The sequence below is a fragment of the Xenopus laevis genome, chromosome 7L (genome assembly GCF_017654675.1).
Source record: "Xenopus laevis strain J_2021 chromosome 7L, Xenopus_laevis_v10.1, whole genome shotgun sequence".
In the NCBI taxonomy this organism is placed as follows: Eukaryota; Metazoa; Chordata; class Amphibia; order Anura; family Pipidae; genus Xenopus; species Xenopus laevis.
The window spans coordinates 86,165,980-86,185,131 of record NC_054383.1 but is presented as its reverse complement, the minus strand read 5'-3'; the positions used below and the strand labels follow the sequence as shown (position 1 = coordinate 86,185,131).

Sequence of the window (19,152 nt, the reverse complement as noted above, 5' to 3'; positions counted from 1 at the left end):
TTTTGGACACTGTGCTAGCACAGCATATGTACTTATTTTGGCTACTGTACTAAGGTTACAAGAGGTACCATTATGCTCAGTATTAATTAGTAATAAAACTGTCTGGTTAATATCCTAAGTGAATTGGGGCCAGGCTCGATTTAAGTAAGAATTTATTCAAAGCCAAGAGAGACTTACTCATTGTGGGCAAGAATCATATATCCCTAGTGGAGAATCACATGGGGACATGAGCGACAATATATGAGATTATATAAACCTGACATTGATCATTATATTTGATTTATTTATATCAACACAAGGCAGTTCTGTCTTTACCGCCCCCTAACTAGTGCATCTAAATGATGTGCAGATTAGGGTGCAGTTATGCCTATGTCCCACCCCTGCCTGCCCCTCATGAATAAGTCACCCATGTTGCCTTAGCCTTATGATGCAAAGAAGACTGTAAAATTATATTATTAAGCCAAATGCTCTCTAGCTGGAATGTTTAACCTATAGCACTCCAGCTCTTACATTAACATTCCGTTAAATATACAGTATCTGTAGATTTGTTTACTTAAACACACGTTTTATGAAGACATATAGAAATGTTTGGAGTCAGCACCATTAAATCTGCTTTTGAACAAAAAATAATAATGTCTGGTGGATTTTTACAAGAAGCATCATACTAATTGCTTTATTCTCAGAAAGGCAACGTAGGCTTGCACCACACTAACATGGTACACCCCAAGCAGGAGTGTTAATTGAGGTTTGCATATCTTGTTTGATCATCAGGCCATATCCTTGTGAAAAGCATTTCCTCTCTGCATCTTGGTACCAAAAGATGACAGTTTAAGTGCCATAAAACAAAACTATGTCAGGAAAATATAATAATTGTAATAGATACATTAAGTTCTCATTTTCCCATAACATTAAAGTACTTTAACTTGGAGTGACAAATTAAAAAACACCCAGTTCCCATATAAGCAGTCTGTCTTCCAGATAGCAGTTCAGCTCTTTTGCAGAAACAGCTTCACAAGGAGGCTGCTCTGCTTGTCACTCAAGGTCAGTAAATGTTCATTGCATGTTCTTTTTCAGATTCCAAGATTTACTACACAAAGTTGCATCTATTAAAGTCCATTAATATCCAGGAACAAAAGATTCATACTGTAGGGTATCCTCAAGCAGTGCTTACTAGACCAGAGTACCTTTGATAGGATTGTATGCCGTAGGAAAGTTAATAGAGGCGTATTCTGTTACTTCTGGTTTTGGGGGAATTTCAGGCTTCCGTTTTGCGGTCCTTGTGGTAGGACGTCGTAAGACTTCAATATCTGCATAATGAACATTTTCTTCTTTAGGTTTTTTGTGTTTGGTCTTGTCCACAACAGCGTAAACTGGAACCTCTGCTACTGTGTCATATGTGGGTGCATTCGTGGGTAGTTTCTGCAACATAAGAAAGATAGGGTTAGTTAGGTTTCTCTATTTAAAGTTATTCTATCACTCCTTGTGGGGAAAAAAGCACTTAAAGCAGCCAAAAAAATGTGGGACACAATTATAGGGATGGAAAGAAAATGGTGTATTGAAGAATTATGTAGATATGAACTGTGGGGGGGGGATGAGAGAAAGGGGTTTGGAAGTATAACTAAATAGCTCTTAGTACTAACTCTTTCCTGCAAGAGAATTTGGCACTTATACTGTCCGACAGTTTTTGAACATTTTGTGTTCTCTCACTGAAAGGCCATTTCCCAGGGGGAACTTCTGATTTACCTACAAAACTATATATATGGGTTTTTTTCAGGTCAACCTAGGCTTTAAAAATATTGTGTATATGTATAATGTGTAATTCCACTTCTGTATGCATGAAAACACAGCTGAATAGAATTACACGTCTCCTGAACCTGCCCATAACAAAGATGTATAGCTTTATGGAGATTTCTGACTTGTATAGTTAAAAACTCCCAACAGTACACTACCACATTTCTGCTCCAGGAATCTACATATTTCAGATTTCTAGGCCAAAATTCCACTAACAGTTGGTTTACCTCAGAAAATCATAAATTGTTGACAAAGCATGCAAAGCTTTCCTAAATTTATCAGTTTTAATAAATAATCTCTGAAATCTCTGAAAAATGACCTCAAACTTTCCAGTTTGGAACATCTTATCTCCTACAGCTCGTTAGGTAACCAGATAAAAACATCCTAAATATGAATGACCACTGAACAACACAATGTGAATAGGTTTAACTAAGTGTGTGGTATATAGGATCCCCAAAATAAAAAGTACTGTAAGTTCACTCCAATAAGCTATAGATTTTTGTACACATTCTGATGAATCCTCAATGGCTAATGATGGCTAGCATGCAGAATGTTATCAGTGAAATGGAAAATGTAATAAGGCAATAGTTACTTTATAGAACTTGTATACTTACCTGGGTAGGTCTAGTAGATTGTCTCTTCTTTGAACCTAGAAAATAATGTTATGATTCATTTAGTCATCAGTATATTTTAAATATGTATATAAAAATATATGTGTAAAATTAATTCAAAATAATTGATGGCAAATGAAATATCTTGCAGGAGATACAGCCAACAGAGGTTAAGACCCAATTCTAGAGAGAGATATCCCCCACTCCTTTTGGTAGTTGGCAACCCTACTCAAATGCAGTGCCCCTACTGAGTATCATTCATATGTCTATACTTTCTTGTGTGCCAATGTGATCATTCCATGCATGACTTCTGGCCCGGACAAAAAAAAAACAAAGGAATGTTCCCAGAATCAAAGAATCAAAGATACATGTTTAGGGTTGAAAAGCTCCATTACCATATGTCTGTGGTATATGATGTGCCTCTGAAACATACTATTGTGGGTTTTAATGATATAGACAATATGGAAAAGTGAAAAGTGGCATTAATGATATCTGTCTGGGAGAGTATTGTGTCTGTCAGGTAATACAGTTCGTCCTGGAAATAATTTTTTAGGGCTTTGCATAATTATTACAAACATTGTATGCCATGTTTTGCATAGACAAATAACTGATTTTATTACCACTAGATTTTTCTTTCTTCTTTCCCCCAAGTCTAGAAATAAAATAAAATACAAAGCATTAGCAATATATACAAGTCCTCTAAATACAACCAGCCGTCCATTTGATTCACGTTGTACAACACATAAAATGTCACTGCAACAAAATTGGCCCATGTGGTAAATGTGCTGCTTAATCTACTAAGGGGCCAATTTATAATTGCTCAAGTTATTTGGCTTGAGCAAACCTAAAGGAAACCCCATGTGAGTTTAAGAACTCCTAAGAGTTGCCAGACTTTTTCTTATTTTAAAAAGCCTGCTCTGGGAAAAAGGGTTTTTTTTCCCCGCAACCCCACAAGAGTTCATTTACTCACACGGGCTTTCCTTTATGGTCACTAAAACAATTATAAACCACCCCTAAGTCTTGCAGAGCAATCTCAGGCAGGTAAGAGAGATCTACATTGCTTAGCGTTTTCATTGATGGCAGTAGCTGGAAATACCTGTTATTCTTAAAAAAAAACATTAAAGTTGAAAGAGAAAAAAAAGTAAAAGTAAATTTAAAAGTAAATGTACTATTCCCACCAGCCACTCTCTTGCACATCCATGAGAATTGTTCAGCCAGTTAAAAAGGATAGTTGGGGTCGCTTCCATAAAGAAAAAATATTCTCTTTTAGAAATCATGCCACCCATTGGCACTAAAGCTGTTCCGAAAACAAAGGTTCTCAGATTACCAGTGCTGACTGGATAACAATCACTTATATTTTAGCAACTTTTTTAATACCATCAGATGTCTCTATACCTTGAATGTTATTGTTCTGAGCAGGGATGATACCACTGTAACTCCAGTGTGCCCAGGGTAACAACAAGAGATCACTAGTTATCAGACTTTTTTCAACCAGGCTTCACCTGGGGAGTAAGATATCCTTTCAAGCAAGTGACCCTCACAAGTAATGTTGGCCTGATTATTTGAGACACATAAGGGCTCATATAATTAAGCTTGGTACATCTCAGTCCTTCCTGCCTTCTTTTCTGAATCGAGTGGTGCTGCACCTATTGATGTAGGGAAATCACCCCCTATTGGTCAGGAAATGGCAAAATCTCCAGGATTCTGAGAATTAATAGGCACAGCACAAGTGTGTCTAAATAATCGTGTGTAAGCATTACGATAAACTGAAATGTCACCAAATAGACTTCCACGCAATTATGTCCGATTTGTGATTAAATGCATGTGAAGTTGGGTTCATTTTGGTGAATTCAGAGCATTAAGCCTAACACATTACCCCTTTACAATCTCAATTCTGGGGGGGAAAACACTGCATTGAGTTCTCAAAATTGCACTTAGCTCACTGCACTTGCGTACGTAAATGAGCTCTACATTATGCTTAGATTATTATTAGATTATTATTATTTCTAGTCCAAACTCTGCTACATTTATGAGGTGTATGTCACAATTTGGGAGCAGTAATAGCGGCTATACACTTGATGATTGCTCTGAAAACGAAAGAGCAGCTTTGGCTAACACTTAAGACAAGAACTCTCAACAGATTAGAAAAGAGCACTGCATATTACATTCTTTTTGACTTATTTAAACACAGTGGCATAACTATGGAGGAAGCAGACTTTGCTGCTTCCTCTATAACTGTAGAGAAATCCTCTTGCCGGCAGCTGGTTTGAGGGGTGGTTAGGGGTTGCAGTGCGCACCACAGCCATCCAAAAACTTTTACAGGGGGGGCCATGCCATGTCTACTGTTTAAATATTTCTGGTAAAATATTTGGTAAGTATTCAGTTGTTGGTTAATGGATAAAACACAAATAACTGAAGTTTAAAAAAGCTGTTAAATTCCCTGAACTTGTATGACAGTTCATTTACTTTGTGAACTTCCTCAAATTCCAAAATCTTTGGTAAACAAGTGGATTTTGCTTCAAATATGTTAATTTTTTAGGACTGATCTTTTGCCAATAGTAGATAAACCTCCATTAGTGCAGTAATTCAGCAAGGCAGACTTTGGAGAAAAAGCAGATAGTGGCTAAAACTGTAAACACTGAAGTAAAATCCACCTGTCACTGAACACATATGGTAGATTTTGGCCAGAAAATGCACACTTCAGTGTTCATAGCTTAGTACTAAAGTGGGTGGGTAACAAGCACAAATAGAAGGGTAATACATGCAACTATCAAGCATTTACAATAAATCTTATACTACTGATCTTGAAGCTCAACAGCAACATTTTGCTCTACAATAAACCCCAGTGATGGGAGAGGGCAGTAAATATGATATAATATGTTATATGTTTCTAGCTTAAAGGTTCTATCGTGATTTTTATGATGTAGTCTTTATTTTTAAATTACGCTGTTTACACTGCAAATAATCCACTCTAACATATAACATATTATTCCTGAACCAACAAGTGTATTTTTTGTAGCTTTGCTAATGGTGTGTAGCAGCCATCTCAGGTCATTTACCTGATCCTGTGCTTTCAGAAAGAAACAGCTCTTCATGATGGAGCTGATTTCAGATAAACGAATGCATCAGAGGATGCAATTCACTCCAACTTTTAAGCAGAACAACTTGCAGCAGTAAAGAGTGGCTGAAGTTTATCACAGCACAAGTCCCATGACCAAGGGCATCTGCAAAACTAACAACATGTCTAGCCCCATGTGAGATTTCAAAATGAAATATAAAGAAATCTGTTTGCTCTTTTGAAAAAAATGAATTTTAGTGCAGGATCCTGCTGGAGCAGCACTATTAACTGATGTGTTTTATAAAAAAAACATGTTTTCCTATGACAGAATCCCTTTACGGCTCCCCGTGTTCCGTTTTTCGGCGTTCAGCCACAGGGGAGCGCAGGAATAGACGCATTTCATTTTTTCAAATGGGGCTGTACTCGCACAGGCGCATGTAGGCGCCAAACGAAACTTGAGACACAACATGCTGCATTTTTCCAGCATTCAGCGCCTACATGCGCCTGTGTGAGTACAGCCCCATTTGAAAAAATTAAATGAGTCTATTCCTGCGCTCCCCTGCGGCTGAACGCCGAAAAATGGAACGCAAGGGAGCGTAGGTAAAAACACTCGTGAGTAAGAGCCCTAATACTGCACTGATGCATGCAGCAGAATGCCGAAAATACCAAAGTCCCGAAAATTAAGATCTGTGACTCTAAAGAGCCCCCATTAACACCCCATCTTATTTTCTTTTAATTCACATTTCATGGTCTGAGCAGCTGTCAATTACCTGAGCTTAAAGACTGGCCTTGCATTTTGAACAATTTTGTAATCTGTTCTTTGTTTAATGGAGGCCATAACATAGATTTTGACAGTGTAGTAGTGGGGTCTCTTTTACGTGAAAACATGTCTCTAGATCTCACTTTTAAACAACAAACTCTGAATACATTTTAAATCAATTCAATATGAATTAGGCTTTTTTTAGATAAGATAAATAGAAAATCCCAAATAACAACCACTACATGTGTTAGAGAAATACCTGGGCCCCCTTCCTCCAAGCACATAAGGGGAACTGTAATTAAAATTGCAAGCAATGTTTAAAATAGCCTTTTTGTGAATACATTGCTCATTATCACTAAGAAAATTTTAACGTTAACACCTGCTCTGGAGTTTCATTAAAAACACTTTGCAATTGTGAAATTTTGTTACATACACTGCAAATGTTCACAAAAGCCAATTGTTGCAAACTTTGGAATGAAGTCATTAAGATCTGAAATCAGTCAAAAAAGTCGCAAATGAAAATCTTGGTTGCTAACGTTCACAATGGTCTTTGCAAGCATTTTTTTGCACTAATGAAACATATTACATTCCTCCAATAGACATTTCTGATCTGCATTTGCACCAGATGTCACTAAAGTCAAGCATATACAAGGTCACCTTTATTATACCATAAAGACTAATATACAACTCAAGGATGGCAACATATGAGACTTTAATAACATTTGCAAACCAGGCATTAAAAAAACAAGTTGTCTCCTACAGTATATAATATTAATATATGTTACATGATTTTGTATTAGAATACAAAAAAGGAAGTGAAAATTTAACAGAATAAATTAGGTTTTGTTTCGGCTAATATACTTCCTCTTGGTAAATCTGTAAGTATACTACTTAGTATAGAATGGTGGATTTTAGACCTGATTCAAAGCGCATTAACAATCAAGAAACACCTTTTTATTTTTGAAGTTTCCTCCTGAAGTCTACGTGATTAATAAAGAATACAAAATAGGAAGTACAAATGTAATCTGCATACAATGTTATTGTTTCTGCTGATATACTTCCTCTTGCTTTATCTGTAAACAAATGATATTTGATATAGAATGACTAATGTTTGGTCTGACATTGCATTAGCAATCAAGAAAAACACCCTTTTATTTTTTTAAATAGCATTAACACCCTGATGAAGATCTCTGTGTGGGCTGAAGTATCGGTGTTATGGTGATTACACATTCTTTCCTTTGTCAAGTATAGCTGGATTCTCTGTTTAGATACTGAAAAGCAGTTAGTGTGTTTTAGTTTTTAACTTAAATGTTACAGGTTTGTGTTCTAACTAAGCATTCCAATGATGAAGGACTGATGATAGTTGCAGCTTTGTATAACTTTGGTCCAACCACCTATCACCGGCCTAAACCACGGAGCAATCCTCTTCTGGCTTCTCTTTCTTCAAATCTCCCAGGGCAAACGCATGCGCAGTAGAACGAAATAGCCGACTTTTTAGTTAAAGTTTGTCTCTCGTTCTAGTGCGCATGCGTAGCCGCGCTAAGACAGAGGATGACGGGAGAAGATCGCTACGTGGTGCTCACTGGTATAACCCCGGGCCGGTGCAGTTTTCTGCTGATAGGAGCACCGGCCTGGGGTTTCAGGTAAGTCAATACAATCACTTGGGGGTGCCTAACATTTGGCACCAGTGTCGGACTGGCCCGGCGGGATACCGGGAAAATACCCGGTGGGCCCCGACCCTAGTGGGCCCCCGCCGGGCCAGACCCCCTCTCCCAACCAGTTTTTTTTTTTAAAAATTGGCGCATCGCAGCGCCGTTTGCGCATGCGTGCAGAGCGGCGTTTACGCATGCACGCCTGGCCCCGTTTGCGCATGCGTTTGCACATGCGCGATGCACTGCCTGGGCAATTCGCCTAGGTAGCGGGGGCCAGAGGGGGGCCCTAGACACCAGTCCCGGTGGGCCCCGGGCCCCCCAGTCCGACCCTGTTTGGCACCCCCAAGTGCACCAAGCCTTTCCTTCTCTTTTAAAGGGAACTTAAACATAACAACTTTTTGAAAAGTAAAAGTAAATATAATGTCAAGTAACTTTGCAATATACAGCAGATTTCTAATGGTTTCTGACAGTTCCTTAAGCCTAGCCCCCTGCTCTTCTGCTAATCTTTCTGACTTCTTTGCTGAACTGGCTGACTACTGTTACTTTGTATCAACAGCCAGCTATCCTTTGCATGCATCCTCCAAAGCCCACAATTCCCTGCACATGTGATTTCAATAAGGAATGGAACATCACAGTTCAATGAATTGTGAGTTATGTAGTTCCTGTATGCTGTCTGTAAGCTGTGGAGAAGTGGTTCCAATTTGTAACATCTGTGTTTTAGTCCCTGTTCCCTTCCAGGATTTCAAATGATGCAGAAAGAGAAGAACTTTTAAACCGCTGGATTTCAGCATAGAAAATGTAATTTATTCATACTTTTTGAAGAAACTGTGATAGGTATATTAGGGGTCTCTGTGTAATGTGGGTCTCATTATCAAATTCTGGTTTGGAAGCCAGAGTTGCCCTTTAATTCATTGTATAATTACTAAAAAAGTCCCATTCCCATAGCAGCCTAAAAAACAGGGCATAACAACTAAAAGGCTAATTTATCAACACTGGGCAAATCTGCACCTAGGCAGTAACCCATAGCAACCATTGACTATAGCTAGCTGCAGCAAAACAAAGACAAATTTGATTGGTTGTCATGGGATACTGCACAGGTGTCCATTTGCCCAATGTTGATACATTACAAGCCCCAGAATCTTTTTGTATTAACAGTCGCATGGTTGCTATTCGACTTTCTACAGTCACCACTCCCTTGACACTAAAGGAGGATCACAGGCCTGGAATTACCCCATTGTCTTCTATGTGGATCACCTAAAAGCAAGGACAATTGCTACCTGCAACTGTAGATTATACATTAAGTACAACACCACAGTTAAGTAGTTATGTATGAGAAAAGAAGCATAAAGCTGGCCATGGACGCAAAGATCGGATCGCACGAATCACCGTACGATCGGACTTTTACATCTCACGACCTGCCACTAACCATTCCGATCAAATAAAGTAGAAAAGAACAGATCAGCCGATGTTCTGCCCCTGACAGCAATCGTACGAAAGTTATGTCCGACCAAAGCTGGTGACAGTCTCCCACTTAAAATCGTACGATTGGCAATATATTATCGGCAGCCGACAGAAATCTTTTAACCTGTCCAATTGACCAAACGACCGATCTCCGCCGGACAAAAAATGTTCGATCTTTGCGTCTATGGCCAGCTTAAGGACCGTGCTACCTTTCCACTGTTCACTCTTGATATAAACTCAATTATATTCAGTGTAGTTGTATTTTCTAGATGAGTCCCTGAATTATCAAAATCTGGTGTATTTTTAGCCAGAAATCATATAGCAAGCAATTTTGGGATTTTGGGCTCCACATGTCTGGACTACTAAAATATGAAGTGGGGGAAGAAATCACCCAGTATACTCTTACGTATATGCACTCTTAGCTCTGAAAAATAGCCATGCTAACTAATTACACATATTAATGTATGTGTTATTACCTGCAATAACAGTAACATATACAATATGACAGAGAGCCATGTGTCCATTAAGCTGGCAAACTCTCATTCGATGATTTTCAGCCAATATTTATTTATCTCATGTTGCTAGAATACAGCTCCTAGTATTGTTTAACCCATGTTGAAACAAAAAATAGTCATGCCATGATTTACTAACACCTGATTATATTTTCTACTTTTGATAGGTTATCTAAGATTTTTTTTGTCAGTGAAAGTTGGCTATTACTGAACTTACCATTCTAATTCTACAGTTACAGTGAAACTTATGAAATACATACCACTGATTCTATCTTACCAGTCAGTGCCTGAGGAAGCAGGTCCATACAGTCTTTTTGTTCCCTACTGTTCTCCAGCTATTAGCAGCTATACCTGCCTGGTCTTCTCTGTGATCTCTTATGCACAGTGCTAACTACTGTCTTTCTCAGCATCCTCTCATTATCTGGCATGTAACCTTATTAAAACTGAAATCTTCTTTCACCCATTACTCTGTGCACTGGTTATTTTTCTTCATTTCACACATTCTAGCTCTTTCTCTCTACATTCACCTTTCGATTAACCACCATATTTCTTACCAATAAGGTAACTCCATCAATGGGGTTTTTAGTGGGAATTTCAAGAATCAACACCTGGACGCAAGATTCTGCAACTACCGCTATGCATGCATACAATGGGTTCTAATCACTAATATTTTACATTAGCCATAGGATGTAGGTGATAGCCAGAATAGCAAATTATCTACCTTAGGTAAAGTAGATCAAAAAAGTTGATTCTGATGGAATTTGATCAATTTTAAATCAAACTCCATCAAAATCAAAGCCACTCTCAAATTAGTAATAACGAATTGTTCCATAAGTATGGGTCAGATTCTGTTCAATAAAAACGTTTCTCCTAAATTATCAAGTGAAAACTCATTATGTACCCTATGGAGAAATGTGGAACTGAAATGAACATTAAGTTTGTTCATTGATTTGGATCTGGCCCTGTCTAATAGTGCATTAGTATTACATCTTCAAGAATAGAACTGAAAATACACATAACAAAGAACAATAATTTCAAAAATAGGTTAGATTAATTTATTCTATAAAGACAGTGGTTAGAGATGAAGTATCTTGTTACTGTCAAGGCAAACTGATTCCATATTTTTAAAAGGGCAGTGTTACCTCTCTGCCTCTATGGGGATTTCCAAAAAATAGGTTAAAGCTATAAAATACATAATTTTGGCACAGACAGCAAAAATGATGTGAATTATACCATTTATGTTGTTAAAGGCATAGAAAGGTCCATAGCTGAACCTAAAATTCAGTCTAGCAGCCAACCCAAAAATAGAAGCAATGATTGTTGGCCCCATTATTTTCCAAGCTGAATGCCTCCATGCCTCATATTGCATTTGAAGCTATCACTACTAATTGTGAACATTCTAATAGTCTAATTGGCCACTTGTGGTTTTGCTGCAAATGTTCAGATTCTGCAAGTTTACTAAAAAAGCAGTTATAGCAGGTGGTTACAAATTAATACCAATTAACAGACATTGCTGCCATATTAGATTTAGCAGCTACTCCCGTTACCTGTGAACATTCTAATACTGACTGCTTGCCTTTTTGTTAAAAGTTCAGATTTCCAATTTGGCTATAAGTGATTACAGTATGTGGCCAGAAATCCATAAAAGCAGTTCAGATTGGTGGAAGAATAAGAGTGAATGTTTGCTGTAATGCTCACATAAACATCAAACATTGTAGGAAAGGGCACACACAAGTTAACAGTATGAAAGACTTTACTAAATGACATTGAACTCTACAGAGAAATAGCTCAAGCAATGTAGACCAGGTGGCATTAGCCTTCAGGATTCGATGTTCTATAGATATTTGCATGTAAAACAATAGCAAAATGCTTCATTCTTTTCTTCCTTCTAACCATACAATATTTATTCTGTAACTGACGCAAAAAATACATACCAAAAGTTTTGGGATGAAGCCTAAACTGGTTACACTTAAATTTCATTACCGGTATTCTCAAGCACAAGTTAGATGCTGAGCTTTGACATTATGTTATGTAAATAGCAGTTTTCCTATGTAGATCATTATTTTATAAGCAATGCTGTGCTGTAGACCTACTATCAACTATCTTAGTGGCACCAAATCATTTTAGCAGGCAAAATGATCTGTAAGATTTTTTTATTTGTTACTAGAAATTGACTGTGGAACAGCCCCTAGATTTGTAGAACCATCAGATGGTAGAACCATCTGTAGAGCTCAATGTCATTTAGTAAGTCATTTATATTATTAATGTGCCATTTTCCGATACCACAATGTTTGATGTTCATGTGTGCATTGTATTCCAATCTTATAGCCAATCTGGGAATCTCAACATTCAACAAAAGGTTATCTAATGCTCATTAAAGGAGAACTTAACCCCCCATAAAGAAAAGTCTCATACACTACCCTCCATTGTTTCCACTTCCTGCTTCCTCCCTGTATAGTCTATTATTTTAAAAAATGTCCCTGAATGTCACACCGACCTATCCATGCAGAGTAACGCAGCGGAGCTCATGGGCGCCATCTTCAGATCCTCTTTTTCCCTTCGACAATTTTAGAGCTTTCCAGCGCATGTACAGTAGGTATGACTACCAGACTCTCTCCAATTGTGCATGCGCGAAAAAGTTCAGTGTGTCGGCAGTCCCTTACCGAACGAATCCGAAGATACTGAAGATGACGCTCCTTTAAGGCAGAGCTGCTTGCAGAGTGAGGAATAACTCTTTGCACTCCATTCTTGTGGCCAATTTTTGCATTGCACCTTGCCCTATACTATAAATGCAGCTGGCAATCTAAAATAAAATGAGACACAAAATACTTCCATCAAGCAAAATACCAAATTCCTGATGAGGTCCAAATTTTACATACACAAAGCAGAAATTCGTAAATGGACCTGTCACCCAGACATAAAAAGTTGTTAAGTCCTTTTCATATAAAACAAGAAACCCCATTTTTTTATTAAAACCTCCATACCTGCTATAAACTAATTAAAAAATCTCAGCTGTCAATCTCATAGAGATGGGGCAGACAATTACTTTCACTTTCCATTTTGCACTTCATAGATGTCACTGCCCTCCTCACATTCCCCCTCCCTCGTTACTACCTACTGTATGTGTAGCCAGTGCATGGGCATAGACATCAGGGTCCCCATTGACAAACACAATAGAAAATTATTTCAAAATTATTTCTCAAGGTGACAGGTCGCCTTTAATTTACTTCATTGTGTGAAGAGATGTACTTTAGGGAAACAAATTGTTGACAACGCTGAGGAAAAGACCTGTGTTTAAGGCTTTCCCAAACCCTGGAAAGTGTGAGATTAGATATAAAGAATATTAGGTTATTATCAAAATAGAAGGTAGATAGATGCAAGGTGCTGATTAACTAGGGAAACATGGAGGGAAAAATGTGAGGAGCTGATGAACTGGAGTAGCACAAGAGTCAGCAGCTGAATATGGATAGCAAAGGCTAAATCATTAACTGATGCAAGTAAATAATTTAGAAGAATATGTTGTTGATAATTAAATGTTTATTTTGATTCCCTGAACGACTGACACTGCTTATAACACTGACTGTCTCACTGGATTTGCTTCAAGTACATAATGTCTCAAACTGGGCTCCCAGCAAAGCTTGAGTAAAGGCCCAAGGGTCTGAAACATTGCTGTTTTGTAGATCACAGACTTTGACCCAGATTCAATTTGGTGAGAATAAGGTTTGTCACGAGAAAAGTGATGGACAAGATTCAATTTGAGATGCAATGGAATTCAGAAAAACATCTTACGGTTTATTGTGTGAAAACTCTTTTTCAGTCTATGGGAAAAAACTGGAACTGAAAGGAGAAAAGTTCTCGTCCATAAATTTTCATGGGATTAACCATAAAATAATATTTTCTCACGGAATTTAATCTGGCCCTTTATCTTTAAATATATGCTTTTTGTCGACATCCTGTCTAAAAGTTAAAGTATACTGCTCCCAGCAAATGCATACTAGACTCATGACACCACCTCTGAGCAAAACTCACCCCAAAAAATAATTTTTTTTTGTCCCATAAGATCATGCTCAAGGCATAATAAATGCCCATATATATATGGTAATTCTCATTGCATACTGATTGACACAATAACATAACACCCTACATTAAATGAATGAACCCTTGCCATCACTCCCAATTACATATCTACTAGCCCCATGACATCACTACCAGCATATACTGGCCCTATCTGGCCTATCATATCAACCACATGACATCATACCCAGCATGCATTGACTGGGTCCTTGACCTTGACACTAGTCACCTGACTGACCTAAAATAATTTGTTCCAACAAAAGGATTCTGATGCATTCATATGCTGATCAAAGCTTATTGAGACACGTTATACCACTAACAGTGGAGCTGTCAAGGAGTACACAACATAACTTCTCATACCGTCAAAAACTTTTGTGTGACATGTTCCTTCCTCCCCAGCCCTCAGGCCCTACTCACTCTGTCCCTAACCTGAAAACTCAAATATGTTTTTCAATGCTCTATACAATTGGGTGATAGGTGTGAAGAGCAAGACACAGAGCAACGGACTGCTTTCTAGCAGGGACCTGGAAACTTACCCCAAAAAATGATGTCACAATCACAATCTGCTGTACCCTCAAAGAATAATTTAATTGCACAAACACATGCAAAGGGCAATCTAATTACATTTGCTGTACAATATAAAACATTGTGCCAACAATCAATCAACACAATGTATTTACAGTCCATTCAGTATGCTCTCTATAAAATGACAGTAACTTACTAAGAGTAAAATTGTATGTATCAGTATAGATTTCAGTGTTTTTTTTTATATTTTATGAAAGGCGTATGGCATGTTGAACTTTCTCATCACTCTTATCCCAGGAAAAAAGAATACCTGAAATTGTCCACAGACTACACTGGATCCAAAAATATATTACTTTATTCACTTGGAGTAGAGGGAGGTATAATAGAGTGAAACTAGGTAGCTTAGGTTTAAAAGTAGTGTTCCCTATTTTCAGAGAAAGAAAGGGAATGCTTTCTTTGTAGCTTCCTTGACGCTGAGACAATTAGACTACAGCTAGTGCAATGCTGAAAAAGAAAATATCATTGCGGCACTATGGAGTTCTCTGCTTCTGTCTGCATGCTAAAATAAAGCTTTCTTGGTAACCAGAGGCAGCTTAAATACTAATCAATTAACTTGAGCAACAGGAATGTTGCATCCCAATGTGATAGCCAGTCTGTTTCAATTCAGCAGGACCAGTTACTCATTCATCTGCATGTCTCCTGTGATTAACCATTGCATGTCTAAATGGTGCCTAAAATAATCTCTATGAGCCTGTGCCGCAACCTAACTTTAGTGTGGCTAACCTCACTGAAGCTACTTAATGCAAATTAGTCATATGAATTTCGAGGATATACAAAATAATAATACACAGAAAATTGTTTGTGTGACAAAGTCCTAAGGGAATGTAGTAAAGTGAAGAATGACATTATCCCTGTGTCATTGCATTATTGAATACTATAATGTCAACACTTACATGGCCACAAATACGCTTTCATTGTATAATTCCATAATGAATGGAATTTAGGAGGTAATGTTATAAATGCTACTTGTCAAGTAACCTATAGCAACTAATCAGCAGGGGGAAAGGGTTAAAGGATAAGTATACCTTTAAAAAACTGAGGGTAAAATTGCTCAGGGTGCCTATCTAAGCAGTTTTGCAGTTCACTTTATTATTTTTTCCATCTCAGAACTATTTAAAGGGATTCTGTCATGATTTTTATGGTGTCATTTTTATTTTTAAATTTCACTGTTTACACTGCAAATAATTCACTCAACCATATAAGATTTTATTCCTGAACCAAGTGTATTTTTATTAGTTGTATTATTGGCATGTAGGCAGCCATCTCAGGCCATTTTGCCTGGTCATGTGCTTTTAGAAAGAGCCAGTGCTGCACTATGGAACTGCTTTCTGACAGGCTGTTGTATCTCCTACTCAATGTAACTGAATATGTCGCAGTGATATCACTTAAACTTGCAGTACAGGAGTAAAGAGTGACTGAAGTTTATTAGAGCACAAGTCACATGACGGTGCGGGCACCTGGGAAACTGACAATATGTCTAGCCCCATGTTAGATTTTAAAATTAAATAGAAATAAATCAGTTTGCTGTTTTGAAAAACAGATTTCAGTGCATAAGTCTGCTGGAGCAGCACTATTAACTGATGCATTTTGAAAAAACATGTTTTCCCATGACAGTATCCCTATTTTTATAGTTTGTATTAACTGCTAATATAATTAATTGTGTTACAAAAGCCAGACAGTTCCTGTAACTGTACAGTTAAAGACAGGCAAAGAGATATACCTTCAGAAAGAACACAGAGAAGTGTTCTGATGTTGCTCTGCTCAGAAAGGAGATAGTAAAGGGCATCTGAGGCTTCTAAGTTCTTTCCTGAGCACAGCAATTAGAACACTATTTTGTTTTTTTTTGTAACTTAAAATTTTTATTAAGTACTGAGTTTTCCAGAGAAGAAATATAAAACATTCCATACTTGTGACATTACATGTGTACATTATGTAATAAAGAGCTTATTAAAAAAATAAATGTAAACACTGTACTATTTTGTTTTTTTGACTGCCTTTGACTGTACAGTTATAAGAAGTGACTAGCAGGTGAAACTGTTGTTGCAAAATTCATTATATTGGCAGTTAATAAAAACTTAAACGGTGGTTCACCTTTACGTTAACTTTTAGTATGATATAGAAATGGCTAATTCCAATCAACTTTTCAATTGGTCTTCATTATTTATTTTTTATTTTTTGAGTTGTTCTCCTTCTTCTTCTGACTCTTTCCAGCTTTCAAATGGGGGTTGATGACCCCATCTATAAACAACATGCTCTGTAAGACTACTAATGTATAATTATTGCTAATTTGTTTTACTCACCTTTCTAATCAGGCCCTCGCCTAATCATAGTACAGTATCTTCTTTAAATCAATGCATGACTGCTAGGGGAATTTGGTCCCTAGCAACCAGGTTGCTGAGATCGCAAATTGGAGAGCTGCTGAATTAAAAGCTAAATAACTCAAAAACCAGATATAATAAAAAATGAAAACCAATTGCAAATTGTCTCAGAATATCACTCACTACATCATTCTGAAAGTTAACAGAAAGGTGCACAACCCCTTTAAAGGGGTTGTTCACATTTAAATTAACTTTAAACAAGGGAGGGGGGGTCGCCAGTTGGACAGCACTGATGTAGAGTGTGATATTCTGAGAGAAGTTGCAGTTGGTTTCCATGTTCTATTATTTGTGGTTTTGGAGTTATTTAGCTTTTTATTCAACAGCTGTCCAGTCTGCAATTTAAGCAGTTGGGTTGCTAGGGTCCAAGTAACCCTAGTAACCATGCACTGATTTAAATAAGAGACTGTATAGGAGAGGGCCTGAATAGAACGATGACTAATAAAAGGTATCAATAACAATACCTTTGATTAAGTGCTTACAAAAGCAACCTAAGCAATTTCACATTAATTTGTAAGGTTTATTAGACAGCAACACTTTCTTTTATGTGGTACTTTTTTTGTATAAATAATGACGAACAATTGAAAAGTTGCTTAGAACAGGCCATGCTATAACATAATAAAAGTTAAATTAAAGGTGAACCACCCCTTTAAATAGTTCTGAAACTGTAAATAGCAAAGGTTATTAATTGCTTAAAAAAGCACCCTAAGCAATTTTACATTCATTTTTAAGACATCAACACTTTTCTTTATATGGTAATGTCTGGTTCCTACTGTTCCTGATCAGGCACCATAACATGTTCTTCTGTGACTCTTGTGTATGATATAATAATGTTATAATAATTCTCCCAAATACAGTTACTACAGAAAGATGTTTGAGGAAATAATAAATTCCCACAACATAAACCTGCAGTAGCTGTAAATGTAATGGCTTGAGAAAAGAACTGATTTCCATGGGGCATAAATGTCAGAGGAATGTAGGAAACGTTGCACTGTACTACACGGGGCCCTAAAACTGCCAGAAACCTTTACTTATTTGGACAAAAGTTTTATTGAGACCAATAACATAAAGCTTTAGAATTAAACACAGAATATGTTTCTCTTTAGTATCGAGTTTTGGACCCGAGCAGCAAATGGCAGAGGCTCGCTGGCAGGGACACTACTGAGTGAAAGCGAGGCGAGCGGGCAGCTGACACAAGACAAGGACGGAGCTAAGGAACAGGTGTATTCGCAGGGAGGGGAGAACAGCTTGTCACACAGCAGGACTACTGGGAGAAATCTCCCTCATCAGACACGATAGATACTGTACACACCCCAACCCTCGCTTATAACATTGGAACCCCCAGCTGAAACAGCCGCACAAGTTACTTACGAGGTTGGCCACAGTTTGCTGCTACCAACGTTCCCCATCACGCCCTGGTTTCCTCCATGGAGTGCTGTGACTATCAAAGCCGAGCTGCAGTTTCCTGGTTCTTGGCTGCTCTTTGCACAAGAGGAGTGTCAGGTTTCTTGGATCCACTGTTAGTGCCAGGGGAGGGGAGAGGTCTGACTGAGCTGCACTGCTTGCTGAGGAATGGGAGCAGGAAATGTAAAATAAAGGGTTGAGCTATAAATAGAGCAACAGCAGCACAGACAGGTACAGCATATACCTTATGCATAATGTATTCCTAAACCCTATGGGGTATATTTATCAAAGAGTAAAGTTAGAGATCACCACAGTCCTCTAGAATGAGATTCCGCCTCTCTCCATTCATTTCTATGGCATTTTTAAAGAGTATTTATCAATGGGTAAAAGTGAAAGTTCCTTTGATAATTACGCCTTTAAAAATGCCATAGAAATGAATGGAGAGTGGTGTAATTTCACTCTAGCAGGCTGTGGCGACCTCTAACTTCACTCTACAATAAATATACCCCTATGTGTTTGTATAGTCGTTACCATGCAGTAATATATTGTACTTTATAAGGGCATGTTTAACTCAATGCATCCCAGGGAGTGGTACTTAATCAGCAACCAATGGCATACTTAGATGTTATTGGGCCCCACAGCAATTTCAATTTAGGGATCCAGAATATTGGTCAGTTGGCTTATTCTTACAAGATATATTGAAATTTCTTAGTAATTATAGCCTTACTCCCCCTACACTCCTGCCCCCCTCCTAACTGCAGGGTTTGATTCCTGTGTAACTACACCCCTGTCTGCAACCCTACATACATTATTAACAAAAAATATAGGATGCTTGCTTAAATTTATCAATACTGCACTGCAGATACTCC

General features: G+C 37.7%; 1 protein-coding gene across 1 annotated transcript; it reads right to left on the bottom strand.

Moving 5' to 3' along the window:
• Nucleotides 1-644: 644 nt before the first annotated feature.
• LOC108696489 (uncharacterized protein C11orf52 homolog) lies at nucleotides 645-18,395 on the bottom strand. The gene is made up of 4 exons (XM_018225917.2): nucleotides 18,251-18,395; nucleotides 3,023-3,054; nucleotides 2,406-2,440; nucleotides 645-1,419 (listed from the first exon to the last, which is right to left on the bottom strand). The coding sequence occupies exons 1-4, from the start codon at nucleotides 18,286-18,288 to the stop codon at nucleotides 1,171-1,173; spliced, it is 354 nt and encodes a 117-aa protein (XP_018081406.1). The 5' UTR covers nucleotides 18,289-18,395; the 3' UTR covers nucleotides 645-1,170.
• Nucleotides 18,396-19,152: the final 757 nt, after the last annotated feature.